Source organism: Haliaeetus albicilla, chromosome Z (assembly GCF_947461875.1).
Source record: "Haliaeetus albicilla chromosome Z, bHalAlb1.1, whole genome shotgun sequence".
In the NCBI taxonomy this organism is placed as follows: Eukaryota; Metazoa; Chordata; class Aves; order Accipitriformes; family Accipitridae; genus Haliaeetus; species Haliaeetus albicilla.
The window spans coordinates 55,283,169-55,304,564 of record NC_091516.1 but is presented as its reverse complement, the minus strand read 5'-3'; the positions used below and the strand labels follow the sequence as shown (position 1 = coordinate 55,304,564).

The 21,396-nt window shown below is 53.9% G+C and overlaps 2 protein-coding genes and 1 long non-coding RNA gene across 6 annotated transcripts; 2 read left to right on the top strand and 1 right to left on the bottom strand.

Annotated features, from left to right (window-relative positions):
* Positions 1–3,769: 3,769 nt before the first annotated feature.
* LOC138683960 (cyclin-dependent kinase 4 inhibitor B-like) lies at positions 3,770–6,582 on the top strand. Its single transcript, XM_069777467.1, has 2 exons — positions 3,770–4,365; positions 5,956–6,582. Exons 1-2 carry the CDS (start codon positions 4,096–4,098, stop codon positions 6,217–6,219), a joined length of 534 nt encoding a protein of 177 aa, XP_069633568.1. The 5' UTR covers positions 3,770–4,095; the 3' UTR covers positions 6,220–6,582.
* Positions 6,556–10,596, bottom strand: LOC138683961 (uncharacterized). Of its 2 annotated transcripts, none has more exons than XR_011323442.1 (4): positions 10,071–10,596; positions 9,275–9,405; positions 8,681–8,787; positions 6,556–6,932 (listed from the first exon to the last, which is right to left on the bottom strand). It is a non-coding gene; the product is annotated as an uncharacterized lncRNA (long non-coding RNA). The 2 variants fall into 2 exon arrangements; XR_011323443.1 differs by having other exon boundaries at positions 9,990–10,083.
* On the top strand, positions 9,502–21,126 carry LOC138683959 (cyclin-dependent kinase 4 inhibitor B-like). Of its 3 annotated transcripts, none has more exons than XM_069777466.1 (2): positions 9,502–9,682; positions 19,677–21,126. In XM_069777466.1, the coding sequence occupies exons 1-2, from the start codon at positions 9,623–9,625 to the stop codon at positions 19,983–19,985; spliced, it is 369 nt and encodes a 122-aa protein (XP_069633567.1). In that variant the 5' UTR covers positions 9,502–9,622; the 3' UTR covers positions 19,986–21,126. The 3 variants fall into 3 exon arrangements, with proteins under 3 accessions (XP_069633567.1, XP_069633565.1, XP_069633566.1); XM_069777464.1 differs by lacking the exon at positions 9,502–9,682 and adding an exon at positions 10,709–11,087; XM_069777465.1 differs by lacking the exon at positions 9,502–9,682 and adding an exon at positions 17,150–17,359.
* Positions 21,127–21,396: the final 270 nt, after the last annotated feature.

Below are 21,396 nucleotides of genomic sequence, written 5' to 3'. Positions count from 1 at the left end.
TGAAGGAAGAACAGAACCTTCTACTCCAAACCTGGAAGAAAATGTATCTCTTACAAACCTGCCAATAACTTTTTTTCCTGCCCAGTGATAACTAGCCTAATTTCTTGCCAGACCAAGCAGAAGAAATCAAGGAAGAAACAGACTTTTTCACAAAGCCAGATTCTCCCCTGCTAAGGTTAAGTCTCCCTGATATAGGCAATTAGGATTTGAGGGGAGCACTGAATGGTCACCTTTCACTTACAGGTAAGCAGACCGCCAGAGCTGGCACATCACTACTGTGAGGTGCAGCTGGTCGGAGAACTGGCCTGTGAACAGCTGATGTTTTGGAGATTGGAAGCCCACTGCTCTTGCTGTCATGTTATCACCCAGCTTGAGGATTTTTAAAACTTTCTGCCTGGGGGTTTTTTTTTGTATGATTTTTTTTTTTGTTTTCAAATCCTTGTCACTGTATCTCCAAACATCCCTGTTATCCTATGATACTCCATTCTTCTTGACAGACATCCCTGCTGATTTTCTCTAGGAGTCAATGATGTCTATTCTCCCCAGCAAAAGCAGTAACATAACTGACAATGGGGATTTTTACCAACATCTGCACCTACTTTATCAGAACATGATACATTAAGATTACTCTGCAGAAAAAATCTATTGACAAGTTTTTCAAAATCCAAAGCTCTTTAACCTGTACTAAATTACATTTCACTGTGGCACTGAGTTGTTTGCTCTAATTGTAAAACAATGTTTTGGAAGAACTTCAATTTCTGTGGAGTCAAATCAGTGAAAACTGAGAAAATCTGCTGTGAGTAAGATTTTCCTTTGTGGTAAGCTGCTTTTGAGTAATATTGAGCTGATTACACAGTATGCATACTAACAACTATCTTCCTGAATCTCTTGATATTTCTCTTTTTTCCTTTTGACTGTAGAAATCAGTATCATTGCAGTTCTTGCAAGGTCTACCTGCTTACCAGGCAACTTGTATTCATTTGGCATTTTGCCAATGTCTTTATGCATATTTAATATCCCTGCAGCACACATTTGTAATACAGTTATGAAAGGTGTAATGCCTCCCTAATTGATTGTTTTAAGGTCATGATTACACAGCTTATCCTTGCACAATTAACTTTGAAACAGGAAAAAGTCACTTCCAACTGTGTAACAGCTTCTTTAAGGCTACCTTCAGCTGGACAGTGAAACTCTCCTTCAGCCAGCAACTGCATATTCAGAGCAAAAGGGAAACACCATCTGAGACTCCTGCTCCAAAGCAAGCAGTTTTCAACTGGAGTATCTTATTTTCTCTCATGGGTGGGGTTTCAGTTCTTGCTCAGGAGAACAAGCACTTGTGAATTTGCAAAGGCAGCCTTTTTGAGGGCAGCCTTCTTTTCCCTAATAGCACGGTGTGGGTTTTTCTGAACTGCAGGAAAAGTCAGGAAGAACTCCTTATTTTGTCACTCATGTATGTTTAACTGTTACTTCTTGAGGTTTCTAAGAAATGCCAGCCTCTTCTGGCACGGAGAGGCAGCTGGGAAAGCAGCATGAAGGAACGTTTTGGGGTTTGATTATCTTATTTACCACATAGCCTTGCAGTAACAAGCGAGTTAAATGAGTAGAAAGCCTATCTTTCTTTAGACATGCTTTTTTTTTGTTGTTAAAGTAACAGGCCCTGCTTAAAACTTCCACACAATTCCAGTAGATGTGGACTCGTTTTGTTTACCTTATGGATGTATCATTGGCACCGAAGCCCTGTCAGAACTGTTTTTTTATCACTAGTGTATGGCTGTCCTGTACCTGAGAATCAGGTTCAGTGTATTATCTCTGCTGAAGTGATTCTGCAATATTGCTATTTACTCCAGCTGTTGTCAAAATCAACTTGCAGTCTATTTAAGGCTGAAGTATAGCTTTCACTATTTGGGTGTTTCCACTGTACAGTGGTCTACATACCAGGGCATATAGATTTAACTCTTCCTCTTGTTTCCTCTTTTTTTTTTTTTTTTGCTATAGAGGTCTGAAGCATCTTTATTTTCTCATTTTTATGGCACACAGTGCTTGAATAGCAAATTCATTAATAAAGAAATAGGAAAGAAAAAAGAAAAAAAAAAGAAAACCAGAACACTAGGAAATCACCAGATTGTGTATAAATGCTTAATTATTTAACCAGAAGCAATTATTTATATCAAGAACCTCTTTATCATGAGTGGGTCTCCACTCATTTCTACATATCTGAGCATAGAAATAGTAGCCAGTGCAAGTGAAGAAGCAGAAGTTGGCAATAGGCTGATTCGATTATAGGAACAGGCCAAGCATTGTAAATAGAACCACAAACTTAACCTTTATATAGACAGTCTTCACTGGCCACGCCAGCTGGCATTCTTTTGTTTGCTGCTGATGGAAATCACCTGCACCATTTGGTACTGAAAACAGAGAGCTTTCTTGTACCAGGCCAAGAAAATAATTTCATTGTTTTGACATTTGACATCGTTTCAGATAAAGATGCAGGCGAGCACGTGGGCAGCATGATTGGTAATGGCCTAAAAAGCAGGGAATGGCGACACGGGGTGGAATTGGGATTGCAGACTTCCCAAGAAAATGAGCTTAGAGGTCCCATGCATCTGGCAAAGGTCGCGTCCGTGCGGTAAGGTGAGGAAATAGGTCACTTTCGTGACACGTAACGGTGAAGGAAGCGGGGGCAGTTACAAGCCTCAAGAAGCAGCACCGTGAAACGTGCCTGAACGAAGAAGCGAGGAGCTCTCCCTTCCCCTCAGTCTCCGGCAGGTTTTTCCCCCGGGAGCAGCGGGTGACAAGAGGCGCCGGTCAACGCGCCCGCGGCGGAGGGTGACCCGGCCCGGCGGGCGGGGCGGGGCGGGGCGGGGCGGCGCGGGGCGGGGCGGCGCGGCGGCCGGGGGGAGAGGGGGAGCTGTCCGTGGTGCTGCCACCGCCCCGCGCCCCCCGCGCCCCGCCCCGCCCAGCCCCGCCCCGCCCCGCCCCGCGGCATCCCGCCCTCACCCGCCGCTCACCCCGCGGCTGTCTACCCGCCGGGCAGCGTGCGCGGAGCCGCGCAAACAACTTGCCGTGCCGAAGGAGCGCTTGCCCGTCCTCCGGGGCCTTTGTTTGGAGGAAGGGTTCAAAGTCTCAATCCGCTGCATTTTTTTTATTTAAAAAAAAAAAAAAAAAGGAAAACCAGCCCGTTCAGGCGGAGAGTGGAGGCGTCGCAGCCGCGGCTCGCACCTCCGCGCAGGCTTTCTGCGCCGCTGCGTCTACTGTCTGCTACTAAGTGGCCGTGCCGACTCAAAAAGCTGGGAAGAGCTGTCGGCTCACCCTAGGAGAAGGGGGAAGAAGGACGGCCACCGCCGCCTTCTGCGCCTCGGGTACCCGTGGGTGTCCGGAGAGTGCGGGGAGGCAGCGCCAGGGCGAGCGCGCCCGCCGGGACGGTGGCGGAGCCCCGTTGACACCCGGCCCGCAGTCCTCGGCCCGCTCTCGTCCTTAAATCCCGCTCTCGTTAAACTAAAGCCTTTTGCTCCCTTTCCTCCTGCTCTTCCCGCGGGGCCCTTCTCCTCTCGGCGGCGGGGGCGGCGGGGGGGGAGGCGGGGGAGAGACCGCCTCGCCGCCAGACGCCCTCCCGGGAGGCCCGCCAGACGCCCTCCCGGGAGGCCGGCCCCCCCGGCCTCCCCGGCCCTCAGAGTGCAGCGCAAGGCGCCCCGCCCCGTCGGAGCAAGGACGGGGGCCGGCCGCGGCCGCTGTGCTCCACCGCGGTGACGGTGACACGGGCGCAGGGGCGAGGCGGGGCCCGCGGGACCGGGCCGGGGCGGGCCGGGGCGGAGCGGAGCGGAGCGGTGAAGAGCGGAGCGGCAGCAGCTGTGCGGCGAAAAACAGCGGCGGGAAGCTCCGTCGCGTCCTTGCAGGTGGAAGCGGTCCCCGCGACGGCACCGGACAGGAAATCCCGGGCCGAGGCCGAGGCCGGGGCCGGGGCCAGAGCCAGGGCTAGGGCTAGGGCTAGGGCTAGGGCTAGGGCCAGGGCCAGGGCCGAGCCGAGCCGCGCTGCGCTGCGCTGCCCGGTGTGCCCAGAGCGGCCGGCGGCGCGGAGCGGCGGGGCCGAGCACTCCCATGGGCAAGGCGCCCCTCGCGGGCCGCCGTCGTCGCCAGCCCCGGGCAGCGTGGGGAGACCAAGGAGAGCCTGCAGTTCTCTGCGACCCCCGACCGGCAGCGCGCGTGAGACCGAGGCGAGCCCGGAGCATGGCTCGGCGGACGACCAGCACGGTCGCGGACGAGCTGGCCAACGCCGCCGCCCGCGGCGACCTGCAGCGCTTGAAGGAGCTGCTGGACGGCGCGGCGGACCCCAACGGCGTCAATTCCTACGGCCGGACCCCCATCCAGGTAGGGAGGCCCGGGGAGGGGGCTAGGGGTGGGGGTGATGGGGATGATGGGGGTGGTGGGGGTGCGGGCGGCGGGGCGGGGGCAGCGGTCCCTCCGTGGCCGAGGAGCGGCGGCGGCAGCCCCGGAGCATCCTCCGGGCGCCGGCCGCCCCCCGACGGCCGCGCTCGGCTGCCGCGGAAGCGGCGCGGGGCGACGGTTCCTCTCGCCTTTCTGGAAAGGCGAAAGTCTGTGACGGCCGCAAGAGAGAGGTTTTAGTCTTAGCAACCCCTGACTTTAACCAACTGAGATGGGTGACTCAAAACTGAGAGCTTTAATGCTCATCTCGCAATAAACGTGCAATAAAAAGTAACGATTCACCTTTTCAGAAAGAATTACCCTCTCATCATACCTCGTCTTCTGCTTTATACGCCTATTAGTATTTTTCCTCACCTCTCCCGTGAAAAAAAGTGTATTCACTGACTCTCACGATATATTCACTGGCCCTTACGAGCAGAAACAACTGGGTGCGATAGCCTTGCCCAGCAGACCCTGCAGGTAGACAGCTACCAGTCCCTGGGGGGGGTCAGTCTGCCTACATTTTACAGTCGCGTAAACGTGTAGATAGATGTAATGCCCGGAGGAGTAGTAGGTACTAGATTTATAAAGCCGTGTTGATTTCCGAGGTAGTTCTAGCCAGCTTCTTCTTAAATTTTCAAAATAAAACGAAACGGGAATAATCTGAGAAGCTATATTTAAGTTTTACGGCCAGTGCTTGCGAAACCCTATCCTACAAAATGTCGGTGCAGCATTTCTCTCGAAACAACGTATCCGATGCCGTCCTCCGGCCTGTTTTTTTCTGCACCTTTGCGCAGCAGGGATTTAGCCCGTGCGCTGAACGCCCCGCCGGGTGCGCGGGGGGAGAAAGGCAGCTTAGAAAACGGCGAGCCGGGGGGCTCCCGGGCGTTTTCGTGCTGCACTGGGCGGCGGGGGGGGGGGGGGGGCGCAGGTTAAAGGTGCGGTTTGAGTCTCTCCTGAGGGCGAGGGAAGCGCGGGATCCGCGCTGCAGGGAGGGCGGCTTCCCTGCACACGCGTGTCGCCTTGCCAAGGACCTCCTGGGAAAACTTCCCGGGTGAGAGCGGGACGGCGGCAGCCCCCGGGAGCGGCTCCACCGGCACGGTTCCGCGGTGGCCGTTGCAAAGCGGCTCGGGACTAGCCCTCGGTTGCCGCAGGGGTGCGCCAGGAAAAGGGCGAGCCCTTTCCCCCGGTCCCTCCACCCCGCCGGTCCCTCCGCCCTCCGCCCCGACACCCCCCCCCCCGTCTCCGGCTCCTTTCGCGGGACAGCCCCGGTGGGGGGCCGCACGCCCCGGCCCCGACGGGTCTTCCGCCTTCCGCGCCGCTCTGCCCCACCTGGAGGGTTTCTCCCGGCCGCCCAACGATCCCGCCGGCTCCGTGCATCCCGCCGTCCGCAGCGACTCCGGGAGCCGATCTCTAGGCCTCACCCGTGGATTCTCCGCTCCTTTCCGCGGGCGATCCCCGCTCCTGCGGGGCTGAACGAGGGTGCCTGTGCGGGGCGGGCGCCGCCGCCGCCGCTGACGCTGTCTCTCCCCGCAGGTGATGATGCTGGGCAGCCCGCGGGTGGCCGAGCTGCTGCTGCAGCGCGGAGCCGACCCCAACCGCCCCGACCCGCGCACCGGATCCCTGCCGGCCCACGACGCGGCCCGCGCTGGCTTCCTGGAGACGCTGGCGGCGCTGCACCGCGCCGGGGCGCGCCTCGACCTGCCCGACGGCCGCGGCCGCCTCCCCCTCGACGTGGCGGCGGGGGGGCCGCACGGACCGGTGGGCCGCTACCTGCGCCACCCGCCGCCCCGCACCTAACCCCCCCCATCCTGCGCGACGTCATCCTCTAATTTATTGCCCGCGCCCGCATCGGGAGACGCGAAGTCGAGCAGCCCTCGCATGCCGTAAATACCACCACCACCGCCGCCGCCACCACCACCACTGCCACCACCCCACACCCCCCCGAGTCGCGTTTCCCCACTCGGATGCTCGAAGGGCCCGCGGGATATGTATTGTTTCTGGTCTACACTTTGCACGCACCTGCATGCTACCCTGCACTCGAACCCCCACGCCCCTGCACGCTCTCCCCTTTTCACGCGAGAGCACAAAAGCTGTGAAGTGAAATATATATGAAGGACACCCCCCTCACAGAGGTGGCACAATAAATCCCTCATATTTTGACAGGACGGTGTCTGGGCTTTCTGTTCACCCTGCTCCCCGGGGCTCCCCACTCGCACCTCCCGGCCCTCCGTCTGAAGGGAGCGGGAAAGGCTCCTGGCTCTCCCAGGCCCGAGCCAGTGACTGCTCCCCGTTTGATTTCAGACTCCGATTAAGTGGGACTCAAGGGGCGCCGAAGCCAGTCTCTGCCTCTCCCTGGCAAAACCGGCCGGGACAGCGGGGAACTGAGGCTTCCTGGTGCGATTGCGGCTTTGGCAAATGCCTTCTTACAACCACGTAAGATGCTGTGCAAGTCTGTGCATGGGCCCGTGGCACATCCGTGGCTCTTCTCATGACGGTTGTAAACATGGGACCTGGAGGGAGCAGATAAAGAGCGATTTGTGTCTCTGCAAGCCCGATACCGCCCTCGCTTGAAGTAATAGATGTTTTACCAACTTGCAGGTGACCTTCCCTGAGTTACTGTACGTTTAACAGTATTTTGAAGACATCACGACGACGGTTGCAAATCGAAGGCGGCGTGGAGCTAAAAACCAAAAATCGTGCGTCCGAGCTCGGCCCCAGGGCTTCCCCAGCTGCTCGAAGGTGGCACGTTTGGTAAAGAAACAAACGAGCCGTTGCAGCAACAAGCGGTTGTAGCGGCTGTGCTGCTGGAGGACGAGCCGGGGCGAGGGGCGGGTTCACGGTCGGAGGGCTGCTCCGCGTTCCCTGACCGCCCCGGCGCGGGTAAGCGAGCCGGCCGTCAGCATCCCGCGGGAAAGCCACGGCGGCAGCCCGGCCTTCGCCGCGGGGAAGCGGACGGCCGGGGAAGCCCGCTCCCCGCCGCGGCCGGTCCCTGACCCCCGACCCCCGGGGCTGGGCAGCGGGAAGAAGGGGTCGGGCAGCGGCGGGCAGGGCGGTGAGGCGGGCGGCGGGGACGGGGCTCCCGCCGCACGAGTGGGAGAACCTGCCTCCCTCCCCGGGCCCCACGCGGGGCCGTGCTCGGACGGAGAGGGAGAAGCGGGACGGGGCAGCGGGAGAGCTCCGGTCCCGTTCCCCCGCGCAAACCCTGGGCGCTCGGCAGAGCCGCCTGCGGAAGATTAAAGGGGAAGAAGATTTCTCCTCATTCTGCGTCCCTACAGAGTGTCCAACCCCCAGATATTTCACACATACACATTAAAAAATATTATATAGGTACTTTTATATAACGTATTAGAACATGTTATTTATTACAACATAATTTTCATACGATGCGTGCTTTATAATGACTTCATATCGGCTGGCACGCTATAAAGATGTAGTTATGCCATTTATGTACGTCATACATCGAGGTAATACCTATATACGTAACATGCACATATATAAAAAAAATTATATTATGTATCAAGCCTATGTATTTGCTTATCAATTATTTGTATAAGTAATCCTCTGATGTTTAATTATAACTATATTACATGCAAATAAATATGTACAAAAAATTCGGATTATATTTAGTCTATATTCATGCTTGGTTATTGTATGGGTGCCTAGAATATATATTTTATACATATCTTTAAACAAAAAGATATAAAATTACAGTGTGCGATGATACCACCTTATGAAATTATACTGTATTCTCTCTTAGTACATGGCATAGCCATAAGCGAACCAAAGATGACACTGGGGATGCAGCAGTCAAGCACCTGCATCCCATGCCTGAGGGAACTGGGATGGAGCTGGGACCAGACATGGAGACAGGTCAAGTCTAGAGCCTGACCACCCTCTTTACAGAAAAGTAAGGGTCTAATAAACTGCCCTTTCAATCTCAGTTAGACCAATATTCCTATTTTAAAAGGTCGTTTTCTCTAAGAAGCAGAATTAAATTTTAAAATTTTGAGTATTTCCATTACAGCTTATGAAACAACAACAGCAATAAAAATAAAACATAAAAATAAAATATAATAATAATATAAAAATAAAATTAACGTGGCAGGGAAATAACAGACTTTCCTAGGCTGACCACATCAAACGAGCAGAATATGCCCTCAAAACCCAGCAGGGCTAAATGCCTAATTGCTATAAATCTGCCTCACGCCATAGGTCTGGAGCCCCTGCCCGGGCTAGGCCCACGATGGGGGCTACTCACCCCGTCGGAGGATTGGGGTCCCCAACACAATCCCGCTCAGCTGCGGGAGCTTCCACAGACACCTTTTCTTCTGGCAGCAGCATCAGCTCCAGGGCTTGGAGTCCTCCCTGAAAAGAATAGTAATGGTTAACAACAGACAGCAGCAGCAACATGTATTTCGAGAAAGCCCTAAAATAATTACGTTTAACATCTCAGACACCTCGCAGTTTTAAATATAGCAGCTGTAAGTAAGTACATGTGCACAAACACCACACACACATACACATGCACACACAACCCTCTGGTGGCATGGTTTGCGCCCTGTGCACGACGAGATGCTCCTCCGGCCCGGCTCGGCCATGCATTCAGCGTTGGTGGGTATTTGGTTTCTATTGCCAAAACTGTCGGTTCATCCTCCTAGCACTACTCCAGCACCTGCATCATGCAGCCAGGCAGGCATTAATTTCTCTCAGTTTTGCCTTGCCTGTCGGGGAGGAGTCGTCACGGGAGGGAAGGGAAGAGAAGGGAAGGGAAAAAAAAAAAAAAGGGAAAAAAAAAAAAAGGCAGCATCTCTCCGAGGGCTGCTTTCATTTCGAAATGGCTGTTTTCACTCACCCATTTCCCAGGCTTGAAATCGGACTCGGTCCAGGAGAAACCATTACAGGCTCTTCTTTATTAGCATTGTTGTGAGGGTTACTCCATGCCCGGGCCGAAGAAGGAAACTTCTGTTGACATCGGTGTTATTACTGTTTGTCCAGCCGAGAGAAGGAGGTGTTTGTTATTGGGGGGGTGGGGGGGTGGGGTGTTGCATACGCGTATGTCCACCAGCCCTCCCAGGGGCTGCCGCGATGCCTCCCCACTCCCGAGCCTTCCCCGCCGGCTCCCTGCAGTCCCTGCACCCCCAGCTCCGCGTCCAGCCGCGCCGTGCCGAGCAGGGCCCCGCCGCAGCCGGGGAAGGCGAAGATGCGCCTGCAGGACCGACACCCTCCCTGCTCGTCACCCTTCCCCGCGCTTCGCACCGAGGTACCCCGCACCCTGGGAGGGGGGATGCGCAGGCAGAGGGGGTCCCGGGGACGGGGGGCAGGACGGGGGGGGAGGGGAGCGGGACACCCCTACTACCACCAGCAACAGCCCCCCCCCTCCCCGCCCGCCCAGAGGTCCTCTGCCGGACGGCAGGCCCCGCTCGGCACCGGCTGTCGGGGGGCTCAGCACCCCTCCGGCGGTCCGCGCGGCAGCGCCTGGAGCCGGCTCGGTGGGCGAGCGCCGGCAGGTTGCTCGGGGCTTTTGAGCGCTCCTCCGCTAGTCCCCCCTCCCGGCCCCAAAATCTCACCCTTCAAACCGAAAACAAAGCGGTCCGGCACCGCGGTGCACCACCGGGAAGAAAATCGGGGGAGAGGAAACAGTTAATTACCCGTTTCGGTTACCGGCTGGAGGAGACGAGATCCGCTTTTTTTTTTTTTTCCCCTTTTTTTTTTTTTTTTTTTCGCTCCGCTACGCAACGGCCCCGCGTCGCGTTCAAATGACCATGTGACAAGGAAATAGCTGCTCGCCCGGGCCAATACTGGGGGACCAACGCGGGCCCCGGGGGAACGGGCTGGAGTGGCGATGCGCCAAGCCGCCGCAGCCCCCGCCCCGCCGAGGGGCTCCCGAAGGGAGCGAGTTCTAAAGCCGACCGAACAACAAGAAAAAGAACAGAACCACCACCACCACCACCCACCACCACCACCCCCCCGCACCAGCGGAGCGGGAGGCGGCGTGTTTGGAGGGGACGGACGGACGGGGGGGGGGGGGCGGGGGGGCAAGGACATGTCGTCAAGGCTTTATTTGAAAGCGGGGGAGCGCCCTGCGATTGGCCGGCCTCCACGCGCGTTCGGTGGTGATGCTCCTCGGGGCGAGCCGGTGGGAGGGAAGAGGAGCCGGCGGCCTCCCCCGTCCCCATCCCCCGCCGCCGGTCCTCCTTCGCCCGCTTTCGAGGCGGGAGCCATCATCGTGGGAGGCGTTTAAGGGCGGCGGGGGGGGGGGGGGGCGGGGAGGGAGGGAGGTAAGGCGAAATGGGGAGTCGAAATTAGTCAAACGGAAAAGAAAAAAAAAAAAAGAAAAAGAAAAAGAAGGGGAGAGGAAAAAAAAAAAAACAAAACCCACGCCAGAAAGTCCTCTCCAATGAATGGAGGGTGAGAGGGCCGATTCACCGGTGGGGCCCCGCCGGGGAGGTATTTCTAGCGCGGCACGCCGGGGGCTCCGCCGCACCCATGACCCCCCGGATAAGGTGCACCGTCCGCTTTCGGCGCGCCCGCAGCCTGCGCCGGGCCCGGGCGCTGGCCTGGCGCATCCTCCGCGGTGTCGTCTGGGCGCTGGGGCGGTGCCGGCCGCCGCGGCTCGCCCTGCTGCTGGTCCTGCGGAGGCGGCGCCGCGGGAGCCCCCGGCCCAGGTAGGGCCCCCGGGGAGCGGGGCTGCTGGGGCTGGGGGTGGGGGGGAGGGGGGGGGGTTCTGGGAAGGCCGGCCCCGGTGGTGGCGGACGGCCCGACGGGGCGGCGGGAGCGGGAGGCGCTGGCCCTCCTCCCGGGGGGGAGCGGGGTGCCCGCTCGCCGCTGCTGCCCGGTCGCGCAGCGCCCGCGGAGCCCTCTCCGCGCCACATGCTCAGATTGCACCGGGAACACGTGAGGTTTGTACAGACGTGCGGGTTATTCTTTTTTTTTTTTTTTTTTTTTCGTATTTGTTTGGGTTTTTTTTTTAACGCAGTAGGAAGCAACAGGTCCTTGAAAAGTTACTGTACCTTGCTCCTGCCTTTTATTTCCCCCCCTTGAGAAGTTTTTCTTTTCGTTTCTCTATGGCTGATTTAAAAAAAACAATCCCACCACCCCTTACCAACATTTGCAGAACAAGGAACATAACTATTGCTCTGAAGAGAGAAAATGGCCACTGTTTTCCGAGCGTCTGTTACTTTGCACTGTTGTAAATGACAGTGAAATACAGTGGCCTACTTTGCCTTCCCTCGCTGTTATATAAATATGCGCAGTAAGGGTCAGAGCGGCTGAGCAGCGTCAGAAAGGGTAATTAAAACACAGACGTGTAAAGGACCTTGAGAGACACCCGAGGTGCAGGCGTTTTTAGAGAATTTCTCCTGACGGCAGAATGCAAAATCGGATTGCTGCGGATCTGCATGGCGCAGCTTAGGCCTCGATCATTACACATAATTGGACACATAATGAAAAATAAAGAGAATATTAATTTTGAGGAGTATTTGAGGATTGTTCTGCAAAATCCTCGTAGGGGTCATTAGAGGAGTCCACAACCTCCTGTAATGCAGAGCACGGACTGGAGAAGGACAGAGGTGGAAGAGAAGGAAAGTGGAAATATGTGCCTGAAAAGATCTACAAAAATAGAGATTTTATATATTAAAATTATATATAAATTAATTAAATATATAAATTAAACCCTTCATAGGACTCGAGGTGTGGACATAAATCAATTCACAGTTTGCCTGCTCCAGTCTCTGGTTATATCACTTTCAGCACTTTATTGAATATCAAGTGTGGGGAGATACACACACACACACACACACACACACACACACATATATAAACCAGAAACAACATCCAGTTTTCCTTATTACCTTCAGATCCCTCGTTTCTTGAATTAGTAGTAGGCCTAATTTCCTCATATACTAAATGGGGGAAAAAGAAACTATAAACCCTGGCTGACCTGAATCTCGAATATAAAACAGAAATATGAAGGTGCTGATTATCTCAAAGTAAATTCGCTGTAGCAAGGACAAAACCCTCTTATCGATCAGGCAGTGTGGCAATTTTTTTCTCTCTTTTTTTTTTCACACTTGCTGTAAATACTGCTGCTCCCCCCCCCTCCCCCCTCGGCCTCAAGCTTTTCATGGGGGAGATCATGTTCTTAAATGCCAGTTAGGTCTAAAATAGTCACTGAAATGTGCTGAAAATCTGATTCTGAAGGGGCTGGGCAGGGGTAAAACAAGGGGGTGTGTTTAATCTAAAAAAAAGATGAGATTTTCCCTTTTGTCTAACCGTACTCCTTCCATAATAGGACGTAACAACATTACAGTCACAAAAGTAATGCATAAATATTTTGGCAGCTCGGAGACAGCGAACCCCGAACCCACAGTATTTCGGGCCGCAGTCTGCAGTTATAGGGTAGCTTCATATTTGGATGAGATGGGAATCTATTTCGGGGGGGGAAATAAGTTTAGAAATAAAGAGAAAACAGCTCTTTTTGCCCTTACTGCCTATTTAGAGAGACTGGTCCTATTCTCAAGCTTTGTTCAAAATTAAATTGCTTAATTAAATAGATGGAACAAAGAAAATTTTAACACTCCTCGAGCAGGGTTAGAGAGACTCTTTTGCTGAAACAGCGTCCACGAAGCTGCTTCTGAACCCGGAGTGGGTCTGAGACGAGGACCGACACTCAAAAACTGCCTGATTGGGGCAATCCTACAGCTGCCCACCCGGGCAGGGCATTGGCCACGCCATGATATACTTTTCTTGCAGCATCTAAATCTACTTATTTCTTAGAACGATGGAAGAGATTTTATCTGTTTTGCCTTTTGTGTACATGTATGTTTATTTGTGATGTGTGCATGTATGTTTATTTGTGATGTCTTTTTTTTCTTTTTTTCTTTTTTTTTTTTTTTTTAAAGGAAGGGAATATTTTGCCTGATGAATGCTTAGTTACTTTTTGTAAACTGTTAGGTGATTATCCAGAGCCATTAGGTCGTTTTACTTGCCGATGACTCCATAGCCCAAAACGAGGTACCGAAAGAATATGCATCTAAAATTTTATGGAGGGTTTCTAACAAAAATGTAAAAATATCTAGGGATATTTTCACAGCTACTTAGGGCAGCATATTACATTCACAAATGCGCCCTGCACAAGTTTATATCACACGACTCGGAAAACAGAAACCGTAGTATTTATTATTGCAGGTTGTTGGTAGAGGTTTGGGCTTCGGGGGGGGGTGTGTGTGTGTGGTATTTTTATGTTCAGAAGACACCTCTGTGGCACAACTGCTAAAGGTCTAAAATTAAGGTGCTAGATTTTTCTGTTCTTACCCAATATGTGTAATGAGGATAATTATCTTTGCAAATATAGTGACATTTTAAGCTGAAGAGTAGAATGATAATGTTCAGCTATTTCCTTTCATCATTTTTTGCTTAATTTTTAGCATAACTCCAAAGAACTGTTTTTTCCACCCCCCCTTAATTGTAAATCAGGTTACTTTCATGCAACTTCTCTATTGCACTCCCACACCTCCCCTCGTGTGCTTTTTTTGCCTATTTACAGTCGAGGAGATCCCAGTATTATGTTCTTTATAGTGTGTCTCTTTGTAGTATTTAATTAAGCCCTAAACTTATTACGGAGGTACTCGTTAGAGGATAAAATAACTCACGTAAATGTTTTGAAATACATCTTTTCTTTTTTTTTTTATTATTTTTTTCGTTAAAAGGGTAGTACTTGCTAAGCCTGAAACAGGGCATAAGATGGCTGCTTTTGGTAACTGAAAATTACCTTTTCCGTCCTGTATGCTATTATCAAAACGTCTGAGAACAATTTGGAGGATTGCCGTATTGTAGTATTAAAATGGATCTGTTTCCAGTGTTGTAGTATTAAAATGGATCTGTTTCCAGTGTCAAAGAAAGTTCTATATTGTTAAACAGCGACTCTAGAAAGAAATAAGAGGACAAATGTAGGATAGGGAAACTGCTTAACGCGGATCGATTTTTTTGGTTTTGTTTTTCCTTAGGGGAAATATCTTTGCAGTAAGGTTTGTTGGGGAGAGAAGGTGGTTTCTCCTCCCTTCCTCCAAGATACAGGGGTAACACAAGGGTCGCTTTCAAAACACATTAGCACGGGCTTGGCTGTTATTTCCCTAACTTCAGCTATGACTGTGTGTTGTTATGTTTCGATTAATTTGAGGTCGTTTGTTGGTACGAGAATTGTGCAAAATAGGATTTGCATTTGTGGGGGAAAAAAATCGTATGACTTCAATACTGTAACTTAAAATTGTGTCGTTTTAATGGTCCAGTAGCTTTGATAAGTGATTTGGAGGGTCAGTAGTTGTTAGCACAGGACCGTATTTGTTTTTTCACACCATTGTGCTATTTCGTAGCTTTTAATAGATTTTAGCAGGGGTGGAGATGCAGATAGGCCCTCCAACTCATCTAGTAACGTCTTCACTTACAAATATGTTGAGGTGTGAGTGTATACATTTTTTTATGCTTATATATTCACAAAAAGACACGTATGCATATATTTACACACACACACACAGATGCATAAAATGCACTATCAATGCTATTTCACAGAAAGCAAGATTAACCAGTGATAATATGCAACCCTGCCGCACCTCAATATTGATTTGGAATTTTAAGACACCTGTCACACATAACCAAGGAGGTTTTCTCATTGGATTTACCTCTACATGGCTATCATTAATGACAGAGAGTGCATGAAGGACTGGAGGGCACTGTGCCTGTTGGGTGGAGGATCCTTTCCTTTTAATTTCTCAGAAGTTACGGATTTTCCACTTTTAAACTTTATCTGATGATTTTTAAAATTTCTTACATTTTATTTTATTTTATTTTATTTTATTTTATTTTATGTAATCGCCTGCCAGCCCTGGGGTCTGCTCTGCACCATGCGCTGCAGCGAAACCACGGTGCAAGGGAGCTCACCGCAGGTCCTTGCCGGGCGGGCATCTCACCCTACCCAAGCCCCCTTCAAATGTTGCACCCTGCTCTTGCAACGCCACTTTCCCCAGAAACTTGGCAAGGAAGGCTCAGAAAGCCCCCAAATGAGGAAATTTCAGTGAACCCCCAACTTGTCTGCGCAGGAAAAAAGTTGTGTTTATTCCTCCTCATCCAAGGATGCCTCTGCCTTTCAGCCGTCGGTACATGTAGACATAAAATCGCCGGTTTTCCCCTTTCGCCACGCAGGGCTGTTCATGTGCCCGAGCGGCGGGGGGAGGTTAACGCCGAAGGGAACAAAGGCGCATCTGCACGGCAGGTACTCCTTCTGTGTCAATCGCACCGGCTTTCTGCAATTAAAAAGAGGACATTAGGGAACTGACATGGGGGGGGGGGGGGGAGAAAAAAAAAAGAAAAGAAAAAAGGAAATAGCCCCTAAAAAACCTCCTTAGCCTGTTTTCTGTATTTGCTGACTTCACTGTCCGACCCCCGGACAGCGATGCCCCGCTCCCCGCATTGCCTTAACCCCCCTCCTCCGCCTTGTCTCTTTCTTACTCAGGTCTGCCCTTAGCTCCGAGGTGGCAGAACAAAACCTTCGAGCCCCGGGTCGTGGGCGCCGCGCGGCCCCCCGTGGGGCCGATCGCCCCGCTCCCCTCGGTGGGGGGGTCGCTTGGGGGGAGTGAGGGGGGTGGCGGTGTGTCACGGACCTCCCCGGGCCCCGCAGCGGGGAGCGGCTTGGTCCAGGAGGGGTGAGTGGAAGGGCGGAAAGCAAGGGGAGGAGTCAGGTGCTTTTTCTGAGGGGGGGGACACCTTCACAGCGGCAAGGCGAGGCCCTGCCCCGCCTGCGGCTGCCGGACTGGAGCCGCACCTTACCCCGGCTGGGTCTCGCCGCGGCTTTCCTGCCGGCGAGAGGCTCCGGCGGGGCCGGGTGAAGCGTTCCTCTTCTGCCGGGTGCCATTAGGTGGATCGCAGACTTCCTGCGGGCACGGCTCTCTTCCTCATCCGGGCCGCCTGCTCCCGGCCAGCGGCGGGACGGAGGGACGGACCCCAGACCCACCGCTCGCAGGGGCTCGGGGCAGGGCAGGGCCCCGCTCCGGGGGCAGAAGTCAAATCCGTCCCTCGCACAAGACTCCCTCCCTGCCCCTCAGGGAATGCTCTGGTCCCGTGTCCCCCACCCCGGGCCCGTCCCACGCAAGGCAGCCGCGGGGCGCGTCCCACCTGCCCGGGCCGGGGCAGATGCCCCGGCCCGGCCAGCCCGCAGAAGCCGTTTGCCGGTGGGGCTGAGCCCCCCTCCCCTGCCGTCACCCACCCCCACCCACCCCAATATGGGGGGGGGGGGGCGCGCAGGGCCGCAGCCCCCATCCCCTTCCTTCTCTCGCACCGACGGCGCCCCCGGAGGAAGGCAGCCCCCGCGGGAGCCGCCCCGCGCCCTCGGGGGGTGTGAAACCGCGCTGCCCCGCGGGGCTGCCGAGCTGCCCCCAGCTCTCAGCTTGGGGAGCAGGTTGCCGGTACCCCGCCGTCCTCCGCCGCACCCCCCCACCGCCCCCCGCGCCCTCCCAGTTTGGGTGCGCGGATTTTAACCGCAGCCGCCTGGACCGCGCTCCCCTCCCCGCTTGGAGCCGGGGGCGGGGGTCACACAGGCTGCAGCGCCCTGCCCCGCCCGGGGGGCGCGGGGTGGGGGGTGTGGGGGTAAGCAGGGCCGTGGCCGTGACCCGGGGGCCCCCTTCCCCGGATGGGGGGGCCGGGGGGCGGCCGCTGCCCTCGGGGAGGAGGAGCTGCGGAGGGGGAGGTTCTCTGGGTAGACTGAAAGCCAGGAGCGGCCCTGCGGTCCGGGCCGGCGGGGGCGATGCAGGGGTCCCCCCGGAGCGAGGGTTCCGGCGACCGTCTGTGCAGCGCCGCCGCCCGCGGGGACCGCGAGGAGGTGCGGAAGCTCCTGGACGCGGGCGCGGATCCCAACGGGACCAACTCCTTTGGGAGGACCCCGCTCCAGGTACGGAGCACCGGCGGGCGGGGGTGAGGGGTGGGGGGAGCTGTCCTCTGCCACGCTGGCGGGGGCGGGGGGGACGACGGAATTTCGGGTTTTGAGTGAATATTTATTGTTGTTATCAGAGCCGGACTGCAGCCGCAGCTGCCCGAATACGAGCGGGCGCTTTTCTGAACCCTCTCCCTCCTGCGAATGCTAGATGGAGTTTAGAGGGGCACGGCTGGCAGCAAACGAATTTTGCTAGAGGGTACTCAGAAGGAGAAGCGGGACTGGAAAATCCGCTTCCAGATGGGTTCAGGGAGTTGCCTGCACTTCGATCAGATTTTCTTGTTTGTTTTTTTTGTTTTAAATACAGCCTTAATGGGTCTTTTCCCCCAAGGAAATCGAAGTGGGGTCCCTTACTAGTATATTCATGTGAAAGAACAGCACAGAAGGCGGCATAGAAATTGTCACTGAGTAGAAACTGTAACTCGAAATTAGGTATATATTAGCAGTCGCCACTATTATTAGTAGTATTTTAATATTCACTATTCATCAATAGTGGTAGTATTAATTGATGGCTGTTATAAGTACCAGTGTGTAGTGGAGTTGCTTTCCAGGCGTTTTGAGAGCTAGAAGTGTGTTATATTAATCGACGTGCTTAAGCTGAAAGTTTTTAAATGCTCATCGAACGATTAAGGTACTGTGATTTAAACTGGAGCTGTGTACTTCATGAAAAGGTTTTCTCGAGCTGTCATTTGAAGCATATATTTAATGATTCACCAGCTAACTCAACAGCCATTTTGGTCCCTGCACTTCACATGGATAAGGCAATATTTTCCTCAAGTAAGATGCTGAGAAAGGCACTGAGAAAGTTATTCGTTTTGTTTCTGTTGTAGGTTCAAATTCCAGATGAAAAGGGTCTCCAAATTGTTGTAAATTTTCTCTTTCCTCCCCCCCCATGTCAGAGTGAGACTAAGTTCTGTTTCCCTGACCAACACTTTGCAAAATGGCTGCCACTCTGACATGTGGACTTTCTTCCTGAAAAATTTAACCTCTGCAGGAATTTATAAATTATTAAATTTATAAGCATTTTTGCACTTCTATGATAAATAAAACCAAATATTTGTAGTCCTTAACCAAATTGTCTCGAGAAAGAAAATAATGAGAAAACCTATTGTCTCAAGGTATTTTCTACAGTTTAAGACTTGATTTATGGATGTTAAAATTCCATTGAAAATGACCAGGACAATGCGGGAAGTAAAACCCCAAGTGTCACATTCTTTTGTTTGTTTGCTTGTTGGTTTTGTTTGTTTCTTTTTTGTTTTGCTCTTGTTCAATCGTGCATGATCAGACCTTGACAGAAGTTTCTGCTTTTGGTTCAGCTGCAGAGTGGCATTGGGGCTTCAGAAGGAAAGATTTGTGCGTTACCCGTGGGTGCTCAACAGCTTCCCTTGCTCCTGTGAGAGGCAGCACAGGTTTAGCCAGAGCTGAGAAAGAGAGAGAGAAAAAGGGCTCGATCCAGGACTCAGGAGGGGGGGAAATCCACACCAGGCACTGAAAAGAGCCAAACCACTGCCAGGGCCGTTACACCCAACTAACTGCCTTGTCCGGCCGCGCTTGCTGTGCTGCGAGCCCCGCTCTGCAGGGGTAAATCAGTAACGCACCCTAAGGGGCAGGAGGCTTAACGCAAGGCTCCTCAGGGCTGTCACAGAGTACACAGTGTGCATAGATATATACAGTGTGTGTGCGCGCCTGTCTGTGTGTACATATATATATATATATATGTGTTTGTATACACACAGACAGGCACACAGACTATTTATGGTACAATGAATGGTACATTTATAGGTGGTATATATAAATGGCATACGGATTGTGTGTGTGTATGTATACCCACGTATATATGTGTGTGCGTACATATGTATGTGTGCGTGCGTATATGCACCCCACAAGTATCGTGTATGCCATGGTATCTAGACACGGCACAAAAAGTGGAACAGAACGTACAGACGTGTAGCACCTAGTCGGGAAGTCACAGACATCGCAGCTAGTATTTTATCACAGAACACCCCAGGCTGGACGGCACCCACCCCGACGGATGGTCGAGTACAGCCGTGCGCACCGACGCGGGTCACAGCTGCAAAGAGCTGACGCAGGAAAACTATGCCCAGAAGACACCCCAGCCCCGCAGCCTCCCAGCCCACAGCCGCCGCCGTCCCCACTACCCACCCCACCCGCCCCGCCCCGGCTCTCCGCAGCCGCGCTGCTCCGCGCTGCTCCGCGGCTGAGCGGGGGGGGCGGCCGCCGCCGCCGCCGCCGCTGACGCTGTCTCTCCCCGCAGGTGATGATGCTGGGCAGCCCGCGGGTGGCCGAGCTGCTGCTGCAGCGCGGAGCCGACCCCAACCGCCCCGACCCGCGCACCGGATCCCTGCCGGCCCACGACGCGGCCCGCGCTGGCTTCCTGGAGACGCTGGCGGCGCTGCACCGCGCCGGGGCGCGCCTCGACCTGCCCGACGGCCGCGGCCGCCTCCCCCTCGACGTGGCGGCGGGGGGGCCGCACGGACCGGTGGGCCGCTACCTGCGCCACCCGCCGCCCGTCCCCGCCGCCGCACCGGGAGCCGGGACGGCCGCGGAGGCGGCTGCGCCCTGACCCACCCCCCGCCCCACCCCGCCCCGCCCCCGCCCCGCCTGCCGTCCGCCGCTCGCACCCCCCGTCCCCCCGGGGCAGCGCCCGAAGCCCCGGCGGCAGCCCTCCCCCGCCTCCCCCCGCCGAGACCCTCTCTCTCCCGTTGCCCCCTGCGCGCGTCTCCGCCGCAGGTTGCCGGGGAGGTCCCCCCTGCCGTCGAGGCACCCGGCGAGCGCTCGCGGCTGGCGGTGCTCCGGGGAGCCCCGGCTGCTGGGGAGGGCGATCCTCTGTCCCTCTGCCCCAGAGCTCCTCCCGCACACCCCGGGCGCTCCGTGTCCCGCTTCTGAGAGGCCATGCGTGCTGCTCAATTTTCCCAGAAAAATCGGAAAGAACCAAACCGCGGCCGCGGGGAGCGCTCCTGCTCTTCCCCCCGCCGCAGACTCCCCGGCAAACCGTTGTCCGGCACTCCAGGGTGAAAAAAAACCGCAACAATTTCGCCATTTACCCCCCTCCATTTATGGTGGAATTGATGCGGTTTGGAGGAGTGAGCACGCTCCGTTTCCCTTAGCGGCTTGCTCACTGACCTGCCAGCCGCTGCCCCGATCTCCATCGGATACCTGTCTCATTCACGACGGTACTGATTTTATTCATTATCGCACAATCCCGGAGGGCTTTGCATTTTGGCGATACCTTGAAATTCTTTTATATAGCTCTCCGAAATAGTGAAGGCAGTCACCATCCCGTTTACAAATGTAAGTCATCTTCAAATCTTCTCCCCTCACCGCCCCGCTCAATTTAGAAAAGTCTTAAAATATTTAACATTGATGGAGATTACTATTTGGGAACTACTACAAATATTTTGTAGAGATGTATTGAGGGACGGCTAGCCATGCCAGAAACCAATTGGTAATCGTTTAGTTACTGCGTGGTGTTAACATTTGGAGATACCCCGCTGATAAAGAAGATCTGGGCAACGAGCTCGGTATTTTTAAGTCAGCTTTCCGGGTCTCTAAACCAGATATTTGGAAACAAAACCAAATGACCGAGATAAGTCTGAATCTCTTCACATGCATTGCCTCTGTTTTTCCTACGCTATTTCCATAGGCTACCCAATGTTCACTTATGTGTGATGAAATACGTGTTATTATTCAAGTGCAAAATATATGTGTATATATATATAAAAAAAACCAAAACAAACAAACAAAAAAAACCCCCAACCAATCCTTGTGTTCAACTATTAAACTTCCCTGTACGCAGCACTACTCAGTGTTGGGCAGTGTTATATCGACTTTGTCCTTGGCTTACATTTTTTTGTGTCACACAACACATTCACGCAAGTAGAATGGACAGGGCTTATACGCAGGTGTGTATTATTTACACACATACACACTCGAGCTAAAAACATCCATGAAACTCGTTAATTTTCTTATTTAAA

Coding starts and splice junctions, on each gene's coding strand:
- LOC138683960 (XM_069777467.1), top strand. CDS start 4,096: ATGGGCAAGGCGCCCCTCGCGGGCCGCCGTCGTCGCCAGCCCCGGGCA. Junction 4,366..5,955: donor ACGGCCGGACCCCCATCCAG/GTAGGGAGGCCC, acceptor CTCTCCCCGCAG/GTGATGATGCTGGGCAGCCC.
- LOC138683959 (XM_069777464.1), top strand. CDS start 10,824: ATGGAGGGTGAGAGGGCCGATTCACCGGTGGGGCCCCGCCGGGGAGGT. Junction 11,088..19,676: donor CGCGGGAGCCCCCGGCCCAG/GTAGGGCCCCCG, acceptor CTCTCCCCGCAG/GTGATGATGCTGGGCAGCCC.